Here is a 24,024-nt window from a genome sequence, read left to right on the forward strand (position 1 = left end):
AATCCCGGCCAAGAATGTTTGGGCGATAGACAGGAACTGGAGTTGAAGCCATGATCAGAGCATCCATGAGTTTATTGAATGGCAAAGCAGACTCGAGGGGCCAAATTACCGACTGCTGTTGCTATTTCTTAAGTTCTTAAGCCAAATTGATAAAATATTGGCCCAGAAAAAGAAAAAAGAAAAGTTATAAAGAGGTCGGGGGGAAGGTTCAAACTGGAGGTGGGAGGATCAGTCTGGGAGATGGGGTGGAATTGGACCAGGTGACATTGGGAGAGGGGGTAGCCCAGGGGTGTCCTGTGTGAGGCCATGGTGTTTAAATAGTCTGGCGTTAGAAGTGAATTTTTCCCTCTACCAGGGTAAAACTGGCAGAACCGTCCGAAGTGAGCAATTTAAATCGCTTCTGTCGGATGGTTCACAGTCCAGCACAGCTATCCAGAGGAAGTTAGCACTATTGAACATTGCTGGGTAAACCCTGATGTGGGAACGTCCTCGAGGATTCCCCAGCGCATCATCGGGCACCCCCTAAATGCGACGCTGGGGAACCCAAAAGTTGCTTTTATGCAGCATCCGACACCAGGGGCTGGTTTAGCTCACTGGGCTAAATGGCTGGCTTTTAAAGCAGACCAAGCAGGCCAGCAGCACGGTTCGATTCCCGAACCAGCCTCCCCGGATAGGCGCCGGAATGTGGCGACTAGGGGCTTTTCACAGTAACTTCATTGAAGCCTACTCGTGACAATAAGCGATTTTCATTTTCATTTCATTTCAGTGACAGATTCCACACCAGATTCTTTACTCTTCATAAATTCTCAGATTTAGAAAAATGGAAATATTACAGCTCTCAGATTGGCAAAGTCCGAAAGTACAACAGGGATAGCAATAGGGAAAAGACAGGCAGTACATCTGCGTTTCGAGTTCTGATGTTTGCATCAGAGCTGCTGAAAATGTAACATCTCAGAAAACTTTGGTTTCCAATACTACCCATGATATCATAACAAAATTACCATGTCATTTGTCAATTTATTTGCTTATTTGTGTACCTTATGAGATTGGCAGGTCTAAGTCATTGTTCACAGCTTAAAAGTTGTGTGAAGAGAGGGTGATGCCAGGGCATTAGTTTGTCTTCATCGGAACCATCCAATAGATGTTGACCTGCCATAGCTGTGGCTTGGTGAGAACATGCATTAATTAATTTTAAAAGAAAACACCTTACATAATACAGGTAAATGTACTTTGAATGCATATTTACTTAACATCTTGTTCCTGTGCTCCAGAACTTTCTGTACCCCTAGCTAAGCTGTTCCAGTACAGCGACAGTGCTGGCATCCACCCGACTATATGTGGAAAATTGCCCAAATATATTCTGTATACAAATGACAGGACAAATCCAACCTGGCCAATTACCGCCCCTTCAGTCTACTCTCAATCATCAATAATGTGATGGAAGGTGTCATCGACAGTGCTATCATGCGGCTCCTCCTCAGCAATTACCTGCTCACTGACAGTCTGTTTGGGTTCTGCCAGGATCACTCAGCTTCTCACCTCATTATAGCCTTCAAACATGGACAAAAGAGCTGAATGCCAGAGGTGAGGTGAGAGTGACTGCCCTTGATATCAAGGCAGCATTTGATTGAGTGTGGCATCAAGGAGCCCTAACAAAACTGGAGTCAATGATAATCAGGGACAAAACTCTCTGCTGGTTGGAATCATACCTGGCGCAAAGGAAGATGTTTGTGGTTGGTGGTGGTCAAATATATCAGTTTCAGGACATCACTGCAGTGGTTCCTCAGGTAGTGTCCTAGGCCCAACCATCTCCAGCTGCTTCATCAATGATCTTCCTTCCATCATAAGGTCAGAAATGGGGATGTTCATTGATGATCGCAGAATATTCAGCACCATTTGCAAATGATCAGATACTGAAGCAGTCCATGTCCAAATGCAGCAAGGCCTGGACAATATCCAGGCTTGGGCTGACAAGTGGCAAGGAGCATTCATGCCACACAAATGCCAGACATGAAATGAAATGAAATGAAAATCGCTTATTGTCACGAGTAGGCTTCAATGAAGTTACTGTGAAAAGCCCCTAGTCGCCACATTCCGGCGCCTGTTCGGGGAGGCTGTTACGGGAATCGAACCGTGCTGCTGGCTTGCCTTGGTCTGCTTTCAAAGCCAGCGATTAGCCCCATGACCAATGACCAAGAGAGAATCTAACCATCATCCTTTGACATTCAATGGCATTACCATCGCTGAATTCTCCACCATCACCATCCAGGGGTTACCATTGGCCAGAAACTGAAACGTACTAGCCATATAAATATGGTGGCTACAAGTGCAGATTAGAGGCTAGGACCCCTGCGGTGAATAACGGACCTCCTGACCCCCTCCAAAAGCCTGTCCACCATCTACAAAGCACAAGTCAGGTGAGTGAGGGAACACTCTCCACTTGCTTGGATGAGTGGAGATCCAATAATACTCAAGAAGCTCAACACTATCCAGGACAAAGCAGCCCATTGGCACCCCATCCACAAACTCTTTCTGTCACTGACTGTGGGAGGAAACCGGAGTACCCGGACGAAAAGCACGCACACACGGGGAGAACGTGCAGACTCCGCACAGACAGTGACCCAGCGGGGAATTGAACCTGGGACTCTGGAGCTGTGAAACAATTGTGCTAACCACTATGCTACCGTGCTGCCCTTTTAGTAATATTGTCATGTTTTTTATGCACTGGAAGACAAGCGGTTGGGATTGTAAATATGGCAATTGGAGTAAGAAATAGAGCGGCTGCAAGAATCAAAACCAAAGTAAGAAATATTTTGATGTGCTAATAAACCATGAGGAACCTGAATCAGAAATTTACATAAAGCAGTAACAGTTTTGAATGGAGTGTTACAGATCAAAGGGGATATATGCAGGTTGTGAAAGGTGTAAGTAAATAAGGTAAATATAGGGTAGGTATGTTTATTTTTTAAAAGCCAAAGAGCTAAAGTAAAGAAATAAATGCAATCAGGTTTCAGTATTCAGAAGAATAAATGCAGCATCTCCATTTTTGCCCTGGCCCAGATGAGCACTGTGTAATCCTTGCAAGAGGTGTTCCTTCGCTGGGGCTGGTATTACGACACAATAGCCCAAAGGATTATTCGATCCTCACAGGTGAGCTTGTCCCTGCAGGTTTAATAGGCCTCAGCTGGTCAGACTTCTTACGGTGCCAATCTGTATCATCCATTTCACCTTGGATAATACCCAGAGCTTGGTGGGTCCTTATTGTATGTATGCTCGACATCGGCAAGATGTCAAGGAAATTCAGCGGCAAGATGATTTCTTGGGATACAGGCGGTGGCGTCAAGCTCTTTGTCAGGGGTAGTCGACTCAATGCATCCGCATTGGAGATTTGGGTACCAGATCTATGTTGGAAGGTATCATTGCAGGCTGCTAGCAATGAGGCCCAACGTTGCACCCTGGCGGAGGCAATTGGGGGCAGCAGTTTGTCTTCCCTTAAAAGGCCTAATAACGGCTTAAGGTCAGTAACTAATGCTGTCTGTGCACAAATTGGTGGAACTTTTTAACACCATAGATGACGACAAGTCCCTCCTTTTCAATTTGGACGTATCTTTGCTCAAATTCTGAGAGATGCCTTGAGACAAAGGCAATTGGCCGTTCTGATCCATCTTATGGGATAGAACTGTCCCTAGCCCGTATGGTGATCTGTCACATGCGAGAGCAATTAGCTTCCCTAGATCAAAATGAACTAATAATAATAATCTTTATTAGTGTTACAAGTAGGCTTACATTAACACTGCAATTAAGTTACTGTGAAAATCCCCTCGTTGCCACACTCCGGCGCCTGTTCGGGTACACTGAGGGAGAATTCAGAAATGTTCAATTCACCTAACAAGTTCGTCTTTCGGGACTTGTGGGAGGAACCCGGAGCACCCGGAGGAAACGCACGCAGACACAGGGTGCAGACTCTGCACAGACAGTGACACAAGCCAAGAATAGAACCCGGGTATGGAACCAATACTCACTTTCATAGAATCCCAGCAGGCCTTTCGACCCAACGAGTCTATACCAACCCGTCAAAAGAGTACTCTACTCATGTCCCCTCCCCCGTCTACCCTGCCATAACTCTGTAACCTAACCTGTACGTCCCTGGACACTAAGGGTTAATTTAGCATAGCTAATCCACCTAACCCACCCATCTTTGGACTGTGGGAGGAAACTGGAGCATCCGGAGGAAACCCACTCAGAGAACATGCAGACTCTGCACAGGCATGGTTAAGTTTTTTCTTACTCAAACATCTACAGGAGTTCTTATTGTCCATTACTACTGGTTAGCTCTCTCTCATACTCTAGTTTTGCCCCCTTGATCAATCCTTTTGTCATTCTTTGATGTTCTTTATATTCTTTCCAATCTTCTGACCTGTCACTCGTCTTTGCACAAAACATGTGCTTTTTATTTAAGTTTAATACTGTCTTTAACTTCTTTAGTCAACCACAGATGGGCCCTCCCCTGGGATTTTTCTTTTGCATTGGGATGTGGTGATTCTTGATATTTTGAAATATCCCTTTAAATGTCTGCCACTGAACATCTGTTAATCTATCCGTTATGCAGGCTTACCTTTGCTAGCTCCCCTTGCAAGCCCTCATAATCGCCCTTATTTAAGTTCAAAATAGTCTTGGATGCACTTGTCTCTCTGAAACTGAACGTAAAGTTAAAACATATTATGATCACTACTACCTAGGGGTGTCTTCACTACGAGGTGATCATTAATCCTATCTCATTGCACAATGCCAGGTAGTATAGCCTGTCTGCTGGTTGACTCCAGAACTTGCTGTTCTCAGAAACTATGCCAAAAACATTCCCTGAAGTCCTCAATAGATTGTACTTATTACTTTCTATTTGCGTTATCGTTTCTTCCATCTTGATTCAAATACTGTGCACATTCAGATCCTTAAGTTTTGCCCTTTTATTATTTTTGTTGCATCTGGCCTTGTCTGCTGCTTTACACTTAAATCTGCATTCTTTGTTCCTGCCAGGGGTATTCATTATTTAAGAAGGACAGACAAAAATGGGAAAGGAGGTGAGGTAGCATTGTTGGTGAAGGAGGAAATCAATACAATAGTAAGGATGGCTCTGAAAATCATGATGTGGAATCTGTTTTATTTGGGATAAGAAACACCAAGGAGCAGGAAACATTGTTTGGGATTTTCGACAGGCCTCAAACAGTCCAGGGTTACAGATCAAGAGCTGGAAGGTGAAAAGTAGACAGAATAGTTCTTTCTTAGAAGAACTTGGAGCAGGAGTAGGCAATTTAGCCTCTCAAGCCTGCTCCACCATTCAATACAATTATGTCTGATCTCATCCTGGCCTCAACTCCATCGTTCTGCCCGTTCTCCGTAACCCTTCACCCCATTATTAATTTTAAATCTGTCTAACTTCTCCTTAAATTTACTCACTGTCCCAGCATCCACCACACTCTGGGGTAGCAAATTCCAGATTTCACCCTTTGGGAGAAGACGTTTCTCCTCATCTCTGTTTTAAATTTGCTACCTCTTATCCTGAGACTGTGACCTCTCGTTCTGGAATGCCCCACAAGAGGAAGCATCCGCTCCACGTCTACTTTATCCATACCTTTATCATCTTATATACCACAATTTGATCTCCCCAAATTCTTCTAAACTCTAGAGTACAGATTGAGCATCCCTTATCCGAAATTCCAAAATCCGCAATCTCCACAAAAGCGCAGTTCCAACAATTCTACAATATGCAGTTCCAAAATGCACTGCAAATGCGCAGTTCCCAACATTCTGCACATGGGCAGTTCCCAATGCACGTCGTTCTTACGCAGTATATTCCAAAATCTGAAAAATTCCAAAATCCAATACACATTCAGCCCCAAGCATTTGGGATAAGGGATTTTCAGCCTGTATGGGCCTAAACTGCTCAATTTCTCTTCATATGACAAACCCCTCATCTCTGGAATCAACCTAGTGAACCTCCTCTGAACTGCCTCCAACGCCGCTACATCTTTCCTCAAATAAGGGGACCAAAACTATGCACAATACTCCAGGTGTGGTCTCACCAATGCCTTGTACAGTTGCAACAACACTTCCTTACCTTTACACCTCTGTTCTTTAGCTATAAATGGCAACAGTCCATTCACTTTCTTCATTACCCGATACACCTGCATGCTCATTTTCCGTGACTCATGCACGAGGACATCCAGATCCCTCTGCATTGGAGCACCCCAAAGTCTCTGCCCATTTAGATAGTAAGGTGCCTACCCATTTTTCTGATCAAAATTAATACTTATCCATGTTAAACTCCATCTCCACATTTTGGCCCACTCACCTAACCTATCTTGCAGTGTTAATGAGAGCCTACTTGTGGCACTAATAAAGATTATTATTATAAGGTTATTATTCCCTCATTACATCTTACTGCCCCACTTATTTTAGTGTCACCTTCAAGTTTGGTTATAGAGCCTTATATCCCTGTATCCAAGTTGTTAATATAGATTGTAAATAGTTGGGGGCTGAGGACCAAACCCTGTGGTACCCCACTAGTTACACCTTGCCATCCAGAAAAAGACCCATTCATTCTGTCTTCTGTCTGCCAGCCACTCTTCTATCCAAGCTAATAAATGACTCCTAATCCCAGGTGATCTAACCTTGTGAATTAACATTCTGTGTGGCACCTTATCAAACACCTTCTGTAAGTCCAGATGTACTACATCTACAGGATCCCTGTAATCCACTTGCCTTCTTATATCTTTGAAGAACACTAGCAAAATAGTCAAACATGATTTACCCTTCATAAAACCATGTTGACTCTGATAAAAAATGAAATGAAATGCAAATCGCTTATTGTCATAAGTAGGCTTCAAATGAAGTTATTGTGAAAAGCCCCTAGTCGCCACATTCCGACGCCTGCTCGGGGAGGCTGGTACGGGAATTGAACCGTGCTGCTGGCCTGCCTTGGTCTGCTTTCAAAGCCAGCGATTTAGCCCTGTGTTAAACAGCCCCTATGATGGATTGTGTTTTGATTTTCCAAATGTCATGACAATACTTCCTTAATAATGGATTCAAACTATTTCTTAATAACAGGTATTAAACTAACTTGTCTATAATTTCCTACATTCTGCCTCCTTCCCATTTTGAATAAGGGTGTTACATTAGCATTTTTCGAATCCACTGGAACCTTTCCCGTGTTCAGGGAATTTTGGAATATTATAACCAATGGATCCACTATCGCAACTGGCACTTCCACACCGTAGGATGTAGGCCATCAGGCTTGGGGAACTTGTCTGCCTTCAATCCCATATTGTTTCATGTTTCCATATTGATATTGATAAGTTCCACCCTTTCTATTACCTTTGAATTACCCGTCTCTATAGGGATGGTACTAGTGTCCTCCACTGCGATGAGGCAAAATATTGATTTAGCATCTCCACCATTTCTGTATTCCCCACTATTAACTCTCTGGTTTCATCTTCCTTAGCAACTCTCTTCCCTTTTACTACCCAGACTAGAACATCTCCGTCCTTCCCCTCAGTTCAAACTTAACCTTCTCAAGAGTCAAGAATTCCAACAGGTCCCCCCGCCACACCAGGGCACAGGGTGGAGAGGCTGCCCTCCAACCCAGCAGGATCCGCCTTCAGGCGATCAACGAGGCACCCGTTTCCAACTCTGGCTGGTCCGACACCCCGAATATGGCCACCTGGGGGCCCGGTTTCACGTGCACCACTTTAGAAATTACCCTAAAAACCTCCTTCCAGTAATCCTCCAGCTTTGGATAGGACCAAAACATATGAACATAATTAGCACCCCCCCCCCCCCCCCCCCCCACAACGTTCACACACATCTTCTACTCCTTCAAAGAATCGGCTCATCCTCGCCCTCGTGAGGTGTGCCCTGTACACCACCTTCAGCTGTATCAGCCCCAACCTCGCGCACAAGGTGAAGGCATTTACTCTCCGGAGCACCTCTCCCAACTCTTCCTCCCACTTTGCTTTGATCCCTTCCAGTGGTGCCTTCTCCTCTTCCAAAATAGTTCCGTAAACCGCTGACATTACCCCCTTCCCCAGTCCCCTTGACATCAGCACCTCCTCCAGTAATGTGGAGGCCGGCTCCACCAGGAAGCTCTGTATCTCCTTTCCGGCAAAATCTTGAACCTGCATGTATCTAAACATTTCCCCCTGCTCCAGCCCATACTTTGCTTCCAGCTCCATCAGTCCTGCAAAACAACCCCTAAGAAACAAATCTTTTTGTGTCTTAATTCCCTTCTCCTCCCATTTCCAAAAACTGCCACCCCACCTCCCTGGCTCAAATCTGTGGTTCCCCCGAATCGGCATTTCCCTTGACCCTGCCCCCAACGCGAAGTGTTGGCAAAACTGCCTCCAAATTCTCAATCAAGCTGTTATTACCGGACTCCCGGGGCTATTGGGAACAGTGCTGTTGCTACTGCTTTCAATCTCGACCCCCTGCACAAACTCTCCTTCATTCTGACCCACTGGGAATCAACCCCTCTGGCCCAGCTCCGCACCTTCTCCACATTCGCTGCCCAGTAATAATACATCAGGTTCGCAAGACCCAAACCCCCTGCCTGCCTTCCCCTCTAGCAGCACCTTCCTCACTCTGGCCACCTTCCCTCCCCATATGAATGAGATAATCCTTCCCTCAATCTCTCTGAAAAAAGCCTTTGGGAGGAAAATCGGCAGGCATTGAAAAATAAACAGAAATTGCGGCAACACGTTCATTTTAACTGTCTGTACCCGACCCACCAGTGACAGAGGCAGACCATCCCACCTTGCCAGATCAGCCTTCACTCTCCACACCAAACTAGAAATGTTGTACTTGCGGAGCGCCCCCCACCCCCACTACTCCTGGGTAGCCTGCACACCCAGGTACCTAAAGTGAGTCCCTGCCCTACGGAATGGCAGCCCCCCTCACCCCTGCCCTACCCCCGGCCGAGACGCCACAAAATATTCACTCGTCTAGATTTAGTTTGTACCCCGAGAAAGACCCAAACACTCAAAACAGCTCCAATATTCCCCCTATCGACACATTCTGTTCCGGCACATATAACAGCAAATCATCGGCATATAAGGACACCCTATGCTCTATCCCCCCACCCCACTCTAGTCTTTTCCATACCCCCGAACTTCTTCATGCGATGGCCAACGGCTCAATCGCGAGTGCAAACAGCAGGGGGGACATAGGACACCCCTGCCGAGTCCCACGGTGGAGAGAAAAGTATCTCGAGCTGATGTTGTTTGTGCAGACACTCACCCTTGGCTCCTTATATAGTAGCTTTACCCAGTTCATAAATCTTGGCCCAATCCCAAACCGCTCCAGAACTTCCATCAAGTGCCCCCATTCTATCCGGTCAAACACCTTCTCAGCGCCGCACCATTAACTGACTAATGTTGTTCCGAATGCTTTGTGTATTCAGATACTAAGCTTTTAAAGTTGTTCCATTGTCAAATTTCCCTACTCTTTTATAATTCCTTGTTGCAAAAAAGACATTCACCCCTTGTCCCTCGCTTTATTTTCTGGTAGGTATCTGCCACATCACTAATCTGCACACCTACCTTCTCCTTTGATTTTATAATTTTCCCTGCAACTGAACCCCCCTTCCCACTCATACTCGTTAAAGGAAGAGAGGGGATCTGATCAAGGTATTTAAAATACTAAAAAGGGATTGATAAAAAAAAGACAAAATGCACCCTCTTGTGGGACAATCTAGAACGAGATTTAGGTTGAGAGGAGGTAGATTTAAAACTGAGATGAGGAGGCACTACTTCTCGCAGAGTGGTGAGCTTGAGGAATGTGCTGCCTCATAGTGCAGTGGAATCTGAATTAATAAATGGTTTCAAGAAGAAGATAGATATATGTCTGATTTTTAAAATGGGTTAAAGCGATATAGGGAACAGGTGAGGAGGATTTGAGACCAGGAAGAGATCAGCCATGATCTAATTGAATGGCGGAATAGGCTAGAAGGACTGAATTGCCTACTTCTGCTCCTAATTCCTATGTTCCTCCAACCCCCCCCCCCCAATTCAGCTTAAAGCCCTATCTACAGTCCTGGTTCTACGTTTCACCAGGATTCTGGTCCCAGCATGATTTAGGTGAAGACCATCCAATCAGAACAAATCCCATCTTCCCCAGTACTGGTGCCAAAGCCACATGAATTCAAACCCATTCTTCGCACAGCAATCTTTAAGCCATGCATTTACCTCCCTAACCTTATTGACTCTGTGCCAATTGGCTCATGATTCAGGTAGTAATACAGAGATTATTACCATTTTGGATCTGCTTTTTAATTTCGCCCCTAGCTGCTTGTTTCCCTTAACAGAACCTCTGTCCTTGTTTAATTAATTAACAATCTTGTTGTGCGGAGTTCCTCGGGGAAGAGTGACCATGATGGAATTCTTCGTAAGATAGAGAATGAAGTAGTCAAATCAGAAATAAGGATCCTGAAATTTAATAAAGGGAACCATGAGGATATGAGGCGCAAATTGGAAAGGATAGATTGGGGAACCTCACTAAAGGGTAGCCAATGTTTCACATTTAAAGAACGTATGCATGAATTACAATAATTATTCATTCCTGTCTGGTGCAAAAAGAGGAAAGGTAGCTTAACCATGGCTTAGAAAAGAAATTAGGAATAATATTAAATCCAAAGAGGAGATATAAAAAGCAACGAGCCTGAGGACTGGAAGCATTTTTGAATTCAGCAAAAGAGGAAAAAAAATTTGATCAAGAGGGGTAAAATAGAGTATGAGAGTAAAACTGCAGGGAACTGTAAAAGCTTCTAAAAAATGTGAAGAGAAAAAAATTAGTAAAGACAAATTTCACCAGTCAGAAGCTGGGGAAATTAAAATGGAGAACAAAGAAGAGGCAGAAGAGTTCAACACATACTTTGATTCTCCGTTCACAAAACAGAGCACAAATAACCTCCCAGAATTGTTAGGGAAGCAGAGGTCTAGTGAGAGGGCGGAATTGAAGGAAATCAGTATTAGTAAGAAAATGGTGCAGGAGATTTGTGTCGTAGAAGCCCGACAGGGCAGAAGGAGACCATTCAGCCCATTGAGTCTGTACCAACTCTCTGAAAGACCACCCGATCCCCTGCCCGATCTCAGAACCCCCCTCCCCCCCTAACATTTGGACAGTAAGTTGCAATTCAGCATGGCCCATCCACCTAAGCTGCACATCTTTAGACCGTGGGAGGAAACCCACGCAGACACTGGGAGAAAGTGCTGCACAGTCAACCAAGGCTGGAATAGAACCGGGGTCCCTGGCGCTGTGAGGCAGCAGTCTAACCACTGTACCGCCAAATTAATGGGTTTAAAAGCTGACAAATCACCAGGGCCTGATAATCTTCATCCAGAGTATTAAAAGAAGTGACCCTGAAAATATTGGATGCATTGATGGTAAACTTCCAAAATTCTATAGACCCTGGAGCAGTTCCGAGATTGGAGGGTGGCAAGTGTAGCCCCACTGTTTAAGAAAGGGAGAGAGAGAGAGAGAGAGAGAGAGAGAAAAAGGGAGAATTTCAGACCAGTTAGCTTGACATCAGTAGTGGGGAGGTTGCTAGAGTCTATTATAAAAAAATGTGGGACTTCCGGTGGCAGCCATGGAGTGAATGGTTGCACATTTGGTGGCGCCCGCTCAAGACGGTATTTTCTGGTCTTTTCCCCGTCTGGAGGGTGAAGTTTCTGATGGAAAGAGGTGTAGGAGTAACTTTAGAAGGTGTTACTCCTCTGGTGTGGCTCCATGAACTAGGAGTTGGGCGAGAAGACTGAGCTGCTGGAACAGGAGAGTCTTCGTGGTGCGCCACAAGATAAGATGGTGGAGGGCAAGGGGTCTGCCCTGCCCACCCAGTGGTCAACAAAGCAGCTTGTGGAGTTCAGCCAGCAGAGGAAGGAGGCCCTGGAAGACATGGCCAAAGTGATCGAGCCGATCAAAGCAGGGATCGAGAGAGTGGAGCAGAGGCTGGAGTCCCAAGGGCCGGGCGATCCAGAAAGGAGGAGGCGGTGGAGGAGCACGAGGAGCAATTGGCATCACCGTTGGCTGACGGGAATGATGCATGAGACCCAGAAGAGGCTGAAGAAGGTGGAGGATCTGGAGAATTGCTCCAGAAGGCAAAATCTGAGGATCGTGGTAAGGGCATACAACAAGGCTAGGCAGAGGGGAGGGGACACCCCCTAAAGTATCGCAGGTTTCCAATGCCCTGATATTGAAAAAGGACACAAAAACCCAGAGCAGTGTGGGTTGTACTGCCCGATATCGCCATTGAACGTAGACACCAAGTTGTTGGCGAATGTGTTGGCTTTGAGAATTGAAGACTGTGTCCTGGGAGTGATAGGCAAGAACCAAACGGGCTCTTGAGAGGCAGCTGTCGGCGAATCTCCCAATCCTTGTCCTGAAGACGGTCTTTAAAAGGATTAGTGCACTGATTTCTGGGTTTGTGTGGGCGGAGGGGGGGGGGGGGGTTGGATGCAGGCAGGGAATGAGCAATTTGGTGACCTGTTTATAGGGGGCAGATTGGCGAAGTTGAACATAGAACATTACAGCGCAGTACAGGCCCTTCAGCCCTCGATGTTGCGCCGACTGTGAAACCCCTCTAAAGCCCATCTACACTATTCCCTTATTGTCCATATGTCTATCCAATGACCATTTGAATGCGTTTAGTGTTGGCGAGTTCACTACTGTTGCAGGCAGGGCATTCCACGCCCTTACACCTCTCTGAGTAGGACCTGGAGGAAGAATATGAGCTGCCTAAGGGGGACGGTTCTAAGTACCTGCGGGTCCGGGATTTGGTGAGGAGAGGTGCTAGCTTTTCCTGGTCTACAAGTTTATGGATTGCGAGGGGACCTGGGCAGGAGATATAAAGCGCTAGTGGGAGGAGTTGTGAGGGGAGGTAGAGGCCGGGACATGGCCTGAGGGCCTGCGGAGGTTGAATGCATCCTTGTTGTGTACGAAGCTAAACCTCATTCAGTTAAAGGTAATTCATAGAGTATATATGACAGCAGCACGGATGAGTAGGTTTTTGATGGTGCAGAGGATAGGTGTGCGCGGTGTATGGAGGTCCACGAATCATGCCCACAAGATTTGGTCATGTCCGAAGCTTAAGGGGTTCTGGCAGGGGTTTGTGGACATAATGTCCAAGGTGCTGGGGATGAAGGTGCCCCATGTCCAGAAGTAGCGATTTTCAGGGTGTCGGAAGACACGAGAGTCCAGGGGCGAGGGTGGGTGTTGGTTATTTATGTTCCACGATTTTTCTTCAGTTTTGGTTTGTTTTTATGAAGTCGCCTGAATAAAATATTTTTAAAAATAAATTATTATTATTAAAGATGTGGTAATAGAATATTTGGAGATCATTAACAGGATTGGACAAAGCCAGCAATTAAAAAAGCAAATCAAGTTCAATTATGTAACTGGTTAGATCAGGGAAAACTATGGATGTGGTGCACTCGAATTTTCAGGTTTTTTTGATAAGGTCCCTTGTAAGAGGTTCGTGGGCAAAATTAAAGCATTTGAGATAGGTGGTAATACATTGGCATAAATCAAAAATTAGTTGACAGACAGGAAACAGGGTGGGAATAAATGGTCATATGGCTTTCAATGCAAGAGAATTTGACTTCAGAAATAGGGAGATCTTACTGCAACTATATAAACAAAATTGTGCGCAATTTTGATTTCCCTACCTGAGAAAGAATACACTTGCCATAGAGGAATTGCAGCAGAAGTTCACTAGGCTAATAGCAGGGTTGATGGGACAGTCCTATGACAGAGATTGGTTCTACTGGACCGGTATTCACTGGAATTTAGGAGGAGATCTGATTGAAACATATAAAATGCTAACAGAGCTGGACTGACTAGATGCAAGGAGGATGTTTCTCGTGGTTGGGGAATCTAGAACCGGGGACAGTCTCAGGATGTGAGGCAGACCATTTAGGACTGAGGTGAGGAAACATTCCTTTACTCAAAGGGCAGTGAAACTGTGGAATTCTTTACCACTGAAGGTTGTGGAGGTCAAGTCTCTAAACGTATTCAAGAATAGATACATTTTTAGATTTTAATGGCTTCAAGAGGTATGGAAAGCGGAATCCAGCATTGACATGGACCATCAGCCATGATCACATTGATTGGCGGAGCAGATTCAAAGGGCCAAATGGTCTATTTCTGCTCCTAGTTTCTATGCCAATAATTTCCCATATCAGTACCGTTCTCTCTTAGCTTGTCTCGACACCTTGCTACACAGACTTTGATCCCTTGCCCCTACAATTTCGCCTTGTACTAATGGTAAATTAGTCACAAGTGCACAAATGAATTATGGATGCTTTTATCGCAATTTGGAGATGGCGGGCTGTGAGGAGAGTATACTTTCCACCTAGGAATAATTAAATCTGGGTCGGTGCAAGAATATTAGGTGCCCGAGGTGAACCTTCAGCCTTGCTACTTTTGAAGATTATGCATTAGTATGAATTAAAATTCTGCATTTATAATCAGATTTATTTTACGTGGAATATTGTATTATTGTACATTCGCATTGTTCTACACTTTTCACAGGATATGCACTAGCAAAAATGTAGTGTGTGTAACGTGGCTCACATGTTGTAAGACTATCTTCCTGCAACAGTTACTAGATGATTTTATGGCCAATTGAAAGTAAAGTAAAGTTGCCATCGTCCCAGATGAACACAGGCTGCTTTCTCCTCTGAAGGGGCGAGCTGACTGGCACTGATTTAACCTGAGGATCATTACACCTCAGACAAGGGGACAAGGTTGAGAAGGCGAGGCCTTCATGAATAACCTCAGCCGGTAAAGGAATTGAACCGGTGCTGTTGGCCTTGCTCTGCATCATGAACCCGCTATCCAGCCAACTGAACTAAACCGACCCACCACTACGATAACGTGGGCTATTTAAATTATGTTCTTTGACATTATTTAAATACAAGTTGATTCTAGTTAGTCATTTGGATGTATAGAGAAAACAAGCCAACACCATGGCAGTCTGAGCTTGATATTAATAGAGCCATTCTGGGAAGGAGTATTGCCTGCAGAGGACAACATGACTTAACTCAATAATACCGAAAACGTACCTCAAACATGCACACTATCAGGAGTGACTGCCATGGAAACTTTGGCTACTTTAGACACAAAGACCAATTGGAGCAACTGATCTGTGGCCCAGACTGAGATCAGATAACTCAGCACAGACCCTGAATTGAAGTTGGGGCTTCCGGTTTGATATGATTTAATGTTTCTTCAATGCACCATCAAAACATTTACTAACACAAGATCAGAATAAAAGAAGCTATCTAGGAGCACTTTCAACTTGTTGTTTTGTAACAAAGATTTGCAACACAACTAAACACAAGCAACTTGTCAGTTTCTGTTTAATATTTCATACCATAGGTGAGCACTTGGAGAGCACATTATACAGCTTACTTGAATCTAATGCAATCAGAGGAAACAAAAATAATTCCACTGATAAAAAGCTCATAACAGTTTGAATACTGCGAACATAAATAAATAAAATTTGTAAAAAGGTTACATGAAACAGCTTTGGACGGGAATGATATTTTCATATACATTATATACATTTAAAAAATGTGACTTAAACCATAACTGCATCCCCAAAGTCTACATGGCTAATAAGATATGCATTACACATCTGTTAATTTACAGAATTGGCAAACTTTACCAGTATAATACAACATAATTGAGTGTATACAAGAACAACTTCGTTTTCTTCTATTACAATGTTCTCAACTATGACCATTTTAGTTTTACAAACGGACCATTTTCTACTCAAACTTTTGACAAATTCTTTTGAATTGAAATAAGGCTCCAAATGTTGCACAAATTGCCCCACTGAAAAGACGTGAGCTAAATTAAAAATGAGCACACTTGTCCTGCAGAGCTATATACATCTCCATTCCGATTGCTTGCTCTTCTGTGACGTTAGTGGTGTGTTTGAGTTTCTTAATTTTATGTCCCGTATGGTATCTGGAGAGAATCTTAATAAGCAATGCAACACTTTTGGAGCAAAAATTAACAGGAAAAACGGTTTCACACAATTAGTGAAATTACTTTGCGCCAACTTTCTTTTGCATCTTGTAGATCAGCAACAAATACTTTCTACATAAAAAGGTTAAAAACTTTGTAAACCTTCTAAATAAATCTTGTGTCATTTCCATAACAAAATTAATAGTGCAATAAAAATGCATTTTACTTTATCTACTTGGGGCTTTACATACAAGAACCCCATGTTATTTTTCCAAGCAGGGTTTTAATCCAAGTATGTGCCTTTAAATGTGAAAATTCATACAACTTTAACTCTTACATAGTGTATAATTGCATATACCCACACAGAAGCACTTGGAATGTGTACCATTGTTTGGAGCCTGGCAGATATGTACTGCATTCTAGGTGCCACAGACCAAATTAACTTTTCAAATTGTACTTTAACAATTATATGATTCTTCAGTGATCCATGTCAGCTGCAGTTAGACAATCCCACATCTCTCAAAGCAGAGATGTATTTCAGGACACCCTTTAGGCAAGAAAACAAAAAGTGCTGTGAAACAACCATGCATGTTTGGTTGAAAATCAACCAAGGTGCATAGAAGTACAAATGGTCTGACCAAAATATATGTTTAATTAATAACAACAAAAGCTTCATCGTGCATCACTTTCTTGGTAATTGCGATAGAATTATAGCTTAGCTCACGTTCATAAGAATATAATATAATGAAGCCAAAAAAGAAAGTAAAACAAGTATTTTATACAAGGACATACCAAATAAAATAGGACAAGATGGAAGGGGATTTATTAGCTCAATATTAAGCAACAAAGATTGCCTTATGATTACGGTTAACAAGTAATTACTAAGCAGCAAGCATAATGGGAACTGGTTGCAGAAACTGGAATGGTAGAAAAACAGTTGAAGCAAATCTGTATGGTTCTACTGTGAGGGGAGCAGGAAGAGATTTAATGAGTTGCAACAAAGTCTTTCTTCATCCCGATTTATATGCTCTAAAGCAATCCAAATTTTGCAACATCAGGGCAAACTCTGAGAAAGAAAACTCTCCTTTTCTCTTTCTGGAATCACAATATTGTTTCTTGTATAAACTCAATGCCCTTAGCCGAAAACTCAGATCTGACAGTGACTAAACAGCATACATTTTTGAAAAAAAAACATGACCAGCCTGTGCTTTTACTGCTTAGAATTGGAAAACAATGAATAGATATTCTGTAAAGCAGGAGCTATTGCCATTGGGTTTGACAGTCTAACAGTAAACACAATACACAATGTTGCTTTGGTTTATCTATATCGGTGGCTGGAAATTGGGAAGTTTAAGCAAATGTTTCTCGGTCACTTCCAAAAGTAGCAAAGAAACACATCTTCAAAATCTGTAGTACCTTTGTAAAACACAAAACCAAGTCTCTATCTAATAAGCCATCTGAAATGTGCGCGGAGATGGAACTAATTTATTTCAATTCTACACAATGCCAATGGTCACTTCTTTAAATAGAGTGTACTGTTTTCACCGAATATTTAAGGGACCTCTATTTCCTGTGTGCTTCTAATTTTTTGTTTTACACAGATTGTTTTTAAATGGTAGCTCCACAATCTACTCTATCCTGTACTATATTACATATTGACAAACTAGTCAAAAGAGCATGCTCTACATATATAGAGGAAAAAGATCAAATTGGGTGATTCTGTGGAACATTTACATGTTCAGGAAACATTTAACTGTTCAACAAGCTATTTTTCTTTTGGTTGACAGCTATCTTCACTATACATGTTTCATTGTAAAAGCCCCACAACTATCACTATAAACGAGTAGTCATTCACAGGAGTCACATTTTGTTAAGGTCTTTTTCCTATTTTTAAGTGTCGACTTTTCCAAAGGTTCCTTCTGGTGGCCTGTAATGTTTTGGAAAAGCCTTCAATTGTAGAATATTAAACGCATACTTGCGACATCCAACATTCTTCATCGTGTTTTCTCGGCGACAACCCTCGCTGGGGAAGAAACAAGTACAGAGAATGATAGCAGCAAAGAAAAAAAATGATACAAAAAAACTCTTAAGACAACAACAAGATGGGTATTTGGTTAATAAAAAGGGCAACTGAATGGGAAGTAGTGATTATGTAATTATGTGCTTTATAGAGTAGTACTAGATTGCTCAGGTTTGTAGTCATGTTTTTAAAAAGTTAGCTTTAAGCCAGGTTTGAATCCAATTATAACACACCCAAAATCATTGATTAGATCCTCCTGTTCAGAATTACATCAATGGTTTATACTGACATCAAATACCTGTGTCCACAAATTACAGATCAGCAGTTGAATTATATAAAAATGGTTATAAATACTCCCAGTTTGTTGACCTGTGAATGTCACTGGAAATAATGGCAGCCCAATGCAACATGTTTCTGATAACGTCAGAGCTGCCAAAGGAGGAGTTATTTTCAAAATCAACTCCTCCTTGTGTGAAAGCTAAGTGCACTTTATGTTTAATGGGTAAAGTAATTGACCAGTGTGAACATGAATCACAGACCAGGAGAAGTTACAGGGTTGATCTATTGTGTGTGCTGAAATAACTAGCAACATTTAGGATACTTATAAAAAAAAATCACTGGTGGCTAAAGGTTAGGAAAGTGGAAAATCAGCAGGGCTCCTGTTTCTGATCATGAGACAGTGGCTAGAAATACAATCACATGGGTGATATGTTAAGGCAGGATCAATGACTCCACGGTCAAATATCCATCAACGCTCTCACCTACATTAGGATTGGATTAGGTTGGTGAGGTCTTGAAGGCCGCTTATGTAGTGATGAAACACTGCCTTCAGAAGAGGATTAAAGGGAAGAATATACAAGGGCATTTGGTTAATAATCATACAGCACTGGAGGTAGCCGTTTAGATCACCTGTGTTGGCTTTTTGTAGAAAACTATCCACTTAGTCCCACTTCCCTGCTCTTCCTCCATATTGCTGCAATAGATCTATATCATGCTGAAAATGTTACTGATTGATACTCACTTATACAGACTAAATGGGTGTGCTATAAAGGCAGAAGCAGAATGCAGTACAACAGATGCCTTCTATTTACACAAGCAAATTAGTTGTCATGGGAAATCTGCTCAGATGTCTGAACAGATCTTTCTTTAATAGTAAAGCATTTCTTATGCAAGCAAGTCACATAAGTCACAAAGCAAGTTAGCCCAAAAATGGCCAACATACATTTTAAAAGAGTATAATATTTCAAAATAATTTTAAATACAATTTTATTTTGTTAAATACAGACAAGCAGTTTTGAAGAGGTTTTACCACTTATGCGGTTTATTCCAAGAAAGTGCTGTGGTTTCAGAACTCAACACAAAAAGAAAATTACAATAGAACAGTCACACAACAGCTAACAGAAATGTTCTGACTGCACTAGAATGTGTAGAAAGGGATTAAATAAATTTCTTTAAAACACAGTATATGCGCTGTTCTTTTAGTTTAGATATATTTCAAGAAACTGAGGGGCTTGTCATATGTTTCTATTACAAGAGTTTAATGTATACAATTAATAGAATTTTTCATACATCCTCTATTTTAAGCTTTGATAAAATATATACATAAAGTACAGTGTAAAGTTTGACATTTGTAAGGCAAGTTTTAAGATGGACAATACTATTGCACATCCTTCCATTCGGTGGCTGAGTAACAAGTAGCTAAACTTGTTTTTTAAAACCTAAAAAAAAAGTGGCTTCTCTTCATTGGCATCGAAATCTGGCCAGCAGATACGCCAGGCTCAGAAAGACGCATACAATCATTAAATTGGGGCTAAGAGCAAGTAAAGGGATGGAATAAAGGAGGCTGGGGTCAAGCCTGCAATCACGGATGGGCACCAGGCCACTCAAGTTCTTCTGTGTGACTACCTCCCGCGTTCCAATGCTGTGAAAAGGGAGAATGTAGGAAATGGCAAAGGGGGAGAGGGTTTGGGGTGGTGGTGTTGGAAGAAAGCAAAACAAGCATGCAGCAAACACAGCATAAAAAGAATAGGCAAGAATATTTAAAATAGAAGGGTGGGGGGGGGGGGGGGGTGGAGAGAAGGAGCAAGTTTAAAACAAAAATGAAGTTCACAGATACAAATTACAGGAGAAATTAGAAAGGGAAGCACCAAAACCAGCAAATGAAAAGAAAAGTGACAAAATTAACACATTAGAAAGAGAAAGAGTGAAAAGAGAAAAAAAGAGAAAAGTTGAAAATTCAGAAAGAATGACAATGGTTTCTCATGTTCAGTCTGTATGCATCAAGTACATGCTGCACGTTTGTCATGCCTGATCATGCGTCTAACTATACAAGCAAACTGAACGTGAATAACCATCCTTGTATTTAACCCTTTCTCACCTTCAAAGGGAAAGTAAATTACACAAAGATGCCTCAGAAATGAAGTTGTTCTTTTAATTTATCTAGAATGTTTCCTGCAGGTCACAATGTGGTGAACAGATGTATTTGGTTGCTGTTTCTCGTGTAATAGTAAGCTTATTCTTTCAGAAAGCTGAAACATTTTTGGGGGGGTGGGGGGAATGTGGAAAATATTCACACTATGTTTACGATACCAATTTCGCAAACATGGGAAGTTGTATCATTTGATGAGAATTGGGTTGGAATTTGAAGTATGAATGTTAGCTTTATATTCAACTATAATGGTTAGAATGTTCTTTAAATAATTTAGTTGTCAGAAAAAAAAAGGCAATCATTTAGTTGGAGAAATTTAGACCACCAGCTAAAATCCCCTCTGAAATATTTAGGTGAGACAGGGTTAAATGACAGGTAAACAGAGAAAGGATAAGAAAACCACAAGAAACTTTGAGACAAGGTACACAATAAAACTAACCTTAAAACGTCAGTGAATGCAAACAGGGTTCAACCACAGTTGGTGGTGGGCCATTTACTGTGTTCTTATCCTTTCTTATAGATGTACAGCAAATTTAGAACATGTCCTTAATTAGTGCTGAAACGTTTTCAATATTTGAGCGCTATTTAAAGGGTTTCATGTTTATGATATTTGTAAAACATATGGAACAAAACTGATGAATAATGCATAAATGAGAACTCTAGAAACAAAAAGAAAAGCTCAAACAGTTCCTTAATTTGTCACATTCACGTAGCTCTGATGGACAAGTAACAAGCAATTTCACTGCTGCTGCGAACTGAGCGAATGCAACGAGAGCAAACTGCAGAAGAGTTTATTTTGTATAGACGATGCCAGAAGATTACATCTGAGCATACCATTCCAGCTATTAAAGCCACTTCTCCTTGCGCTCAATCATGTGGATCTCCTAATTCAACTTAAATGCTGATGGTAAGATTAGTTTTTAAAATGACACATCATGGCTTTCAATTTAATTACGTACTGCTTTGAAAAAAGACAAATTGTTCTATTTTATTTTATTTTTTTCTTGCCGTAGTTTCCCTGGAAGATGTAGCTGCAAAATGGGCAATATGAAGCTACATCATTTGCAAAGGCCTTTCCTGAGTCAGCCGTCAGTAAGCTCAGGGCACAGGGCAAATGATTCCACCATCCCGTGGGGTGGTAGCAGGCCTTCAGTTTTGTGTTTCCACACAGAACCAAAGCTGGGAACAGAAAGATTATATTCTCTGGGAACCACCAAGTGGAGAAAACTAGTAATTGATACACTTCTATCTGTTTCCACCATGCTGCTGTACCATCTCCATTCTCTGTCTTTCTGCCTCTCCAACACACCCTTCATAGCCCTCACCCCCACCCCACCACCAAGACAGGAGGCAAAATATCCAAATCCAGATATCTAGGAATATCCAAACTATTCACTGGGAGAGAAACTTCGATCACAGGCATTACATGATTGATGTTTGATCCATAGCAATAAACCTACTTGTGAAGTCACTGTGTGGAAATGCAGTTTTAAACCCTGCTCCACAGCACTAAGGGATAACCTACCTGTGAAGTCACTGTATGGAAATGCAGTTTTAAAACCCCGGTCTGTTTTTCTACATCAAAACACGTTAGTATAGAAAGGTATTTGATAATTGACTTGCATTATTGGAAAAAGCCTACCCTTTCCTTTACATAAAGTGAATCCACTCTCAACATTTTCCTAAAGATAAGCATACATCGTTCAATTCTCATCAAATGATGCAAAATAAAAGTTGAAACAAGGATTCCTTGATACACGAATTACACAATTATAAAACAATACTAAATGAAGAGAGATCTATTGGGACAGCAAAAGGCACTTGGTTCAGGTTGATTCACCAGAAAGTGAGAGGCACCTGAACAGCTAATGGAAGTTTTTCCTCCCTTCCTTCAGTCGTACAAGTTTTGGCTCCAACTGGACCATATTGGCATGGTTATCAGTCACTATTGTTAGTATACTGTTGTAAAACCCTCGTCTGTTCTGCGTTTTTTTCCTGCTGACTGCCTTTAATCTACAACCTTCTTGTTAGTTGCTGCAACAAGCAGGTTGCAAGGATAACCCCCAGGGTCACGGAGTTGTATCATGAGGAAACTGCAGCTGGATGGGCGGGGCTGTGGGAGGAACACTTTTTTTTTTAAGCGCTTACATGAATCGTTCAGAATAGAATTTTTTTTTTTTTTTTTTAAACAGTGCAGAAGGAGGCCATTCGGCCCATCGAGTCTGCACCGGCTCTTGGAAAGAGCACCCTACCCAAGGTTAACACCTCCACCCTATCCCCATAAACCAGTAACCCCACCCAACACTAAGGGCACTTTTGGACACTAATGGCAATTTATCATGTCCAATCCACCTAACCTGCACATCTTTGGACTGTGGGAGGAAACCGGAGCAGCCGGAGGAAACCCACGCACACACGGGGAGGATGTGCAGACTCCGCACAGACAGTGAGCCAAGCCGGAATCGAACCTGGGACCCTGAAGCTGTGAAGCGATTGTGCTATCCACAATGCTATCGTGCTGCCCACTTTAATTCATAGTTGGGAGTGAAAAGGGGGCAGCACGGTGGTGCAGTGGGTTAGCCCTGCTGCCTCACGGCGCCGAGGTCCCAGGTTCGATCCCGACTCTGGGTCACTGTCCGTGTGGATTTTGCACATTCTCCCCGTGTCTGCATGGGTTTCGCCCCCACAACCCAAAGATAGAACATAGAACAGTACAGCACAGAACAGGCCCTTCGGCCCTCGATGTTGTGCCGAGCAATGATCACCCTACCCAAACCCACGTATCCACCCTATACCCGTAACCCAACAACCCCCCACTTAACCTTACTTTTTAGGACACTACGGGCAATTTAGCATGGCCAATCCACCTAACCCGCACATCTTTGGACTGTGGGAGGAAACCGGAGCACCCGGAGGAAACCCACGCACACACGGGGAGGGTGTGCAGACTCCGCACAGACAGTGACCCAGCCGGGAATCGAACCTGGGACCCTGGAGCTGTAAAGCATTTATGCTAACCACCATGCTACCGTGCAGAATAGGTGGATTGGCCAAGCTAAATTGCCCCTTAATTGGAAAAAATTAATTGGGTACTCTAAATTTAAAAATCAATCTTTGAAAAGGGCCATCATGCTCTGACATCCTGTCTGATTTTTTTTAAAAACGCACAATGCCTGGCCTTGTCTTGTCTTCATCTTTAATCTGGTCAGATTACATTACAAAATCCGACAGGTGTTTGAAGCGTTGCAATAAAGGTTCCTCTGAACTGCCACTGTCAATTATTGTTTGAAACACAGCAAATTAACTCAGTTTTAAGTATATTAAAGTTAATGCTTTCACAACATTAAAAGACAAGCTAAAATGATCAAATTGGGGTCACAATATTTCCTCATGCAAACCAGTTAGAACTAAATATTTCAGACTATACAAAGTTCCCAAAAAGTGTTAAAGATGCCATACATTACCAAACTGGGTATAATCAGAAGCATATTTTTCCAGGACTGGGCACAAGTGAATCAGCTCCTGGGCTAAGGTGAAGTTGCTGTGAAGATTGAGGTGA

The 24,024-nt window shown here is 42.6% G+C and overlaps 1 protein-coding gene across 13 annotated transcripts in view; it reads right to left on the minus strand.

The window, feature by feature from the left end:
- Nucleotides 1–15,387: 15,387 nt before the first annotated feature.
- LOC119977492 (inositol polyphosphate-4-phosphatase type I A) overlaps nucleotides 15,388–24,024 on the minus strand; it is a 246,016-nt gene continuing 237,379 nt past the window's right edge. For 8 of the 13 annotated variants that reach the window (XM_038818515.1, XM_038818517.1, XM_038818516.1 and 5 more), the window contains one exon: nucleotides 19,778–19,958. In XM_038818515.1, coding sequence (XP_038674443.1) covers nucleotides 19,778–19,958 — 181 coding nt within the window. Of the gene's footprint in view, nucleotides 18,041–19,137; nucleotides 19,959–20,163; nucleotides 20,979–24,024 lie in introns of those variants that run through there. The other 5 variants (XM_038818525.1, XM_038818520.1, XM_038818524.1 and 2 more) reach the window with 3 other exon arrangements.

Source organism: Scyliorhinus canicula, chromosome 14 (assembly GCF_902713615.1).
Source record: "Scyliorhinus canicula chromosome 14, sScyCan1.1, whole genome shotgun sequence".
NCBI classification, from domain to species: domain Eukaryota; kingdom Metazoa; phylum Chordata; class Chondrichthyes; order Carcharhiniformes; family Scyliorhinidae; genus Scyliorhinus; species Scyliorhinus canicula.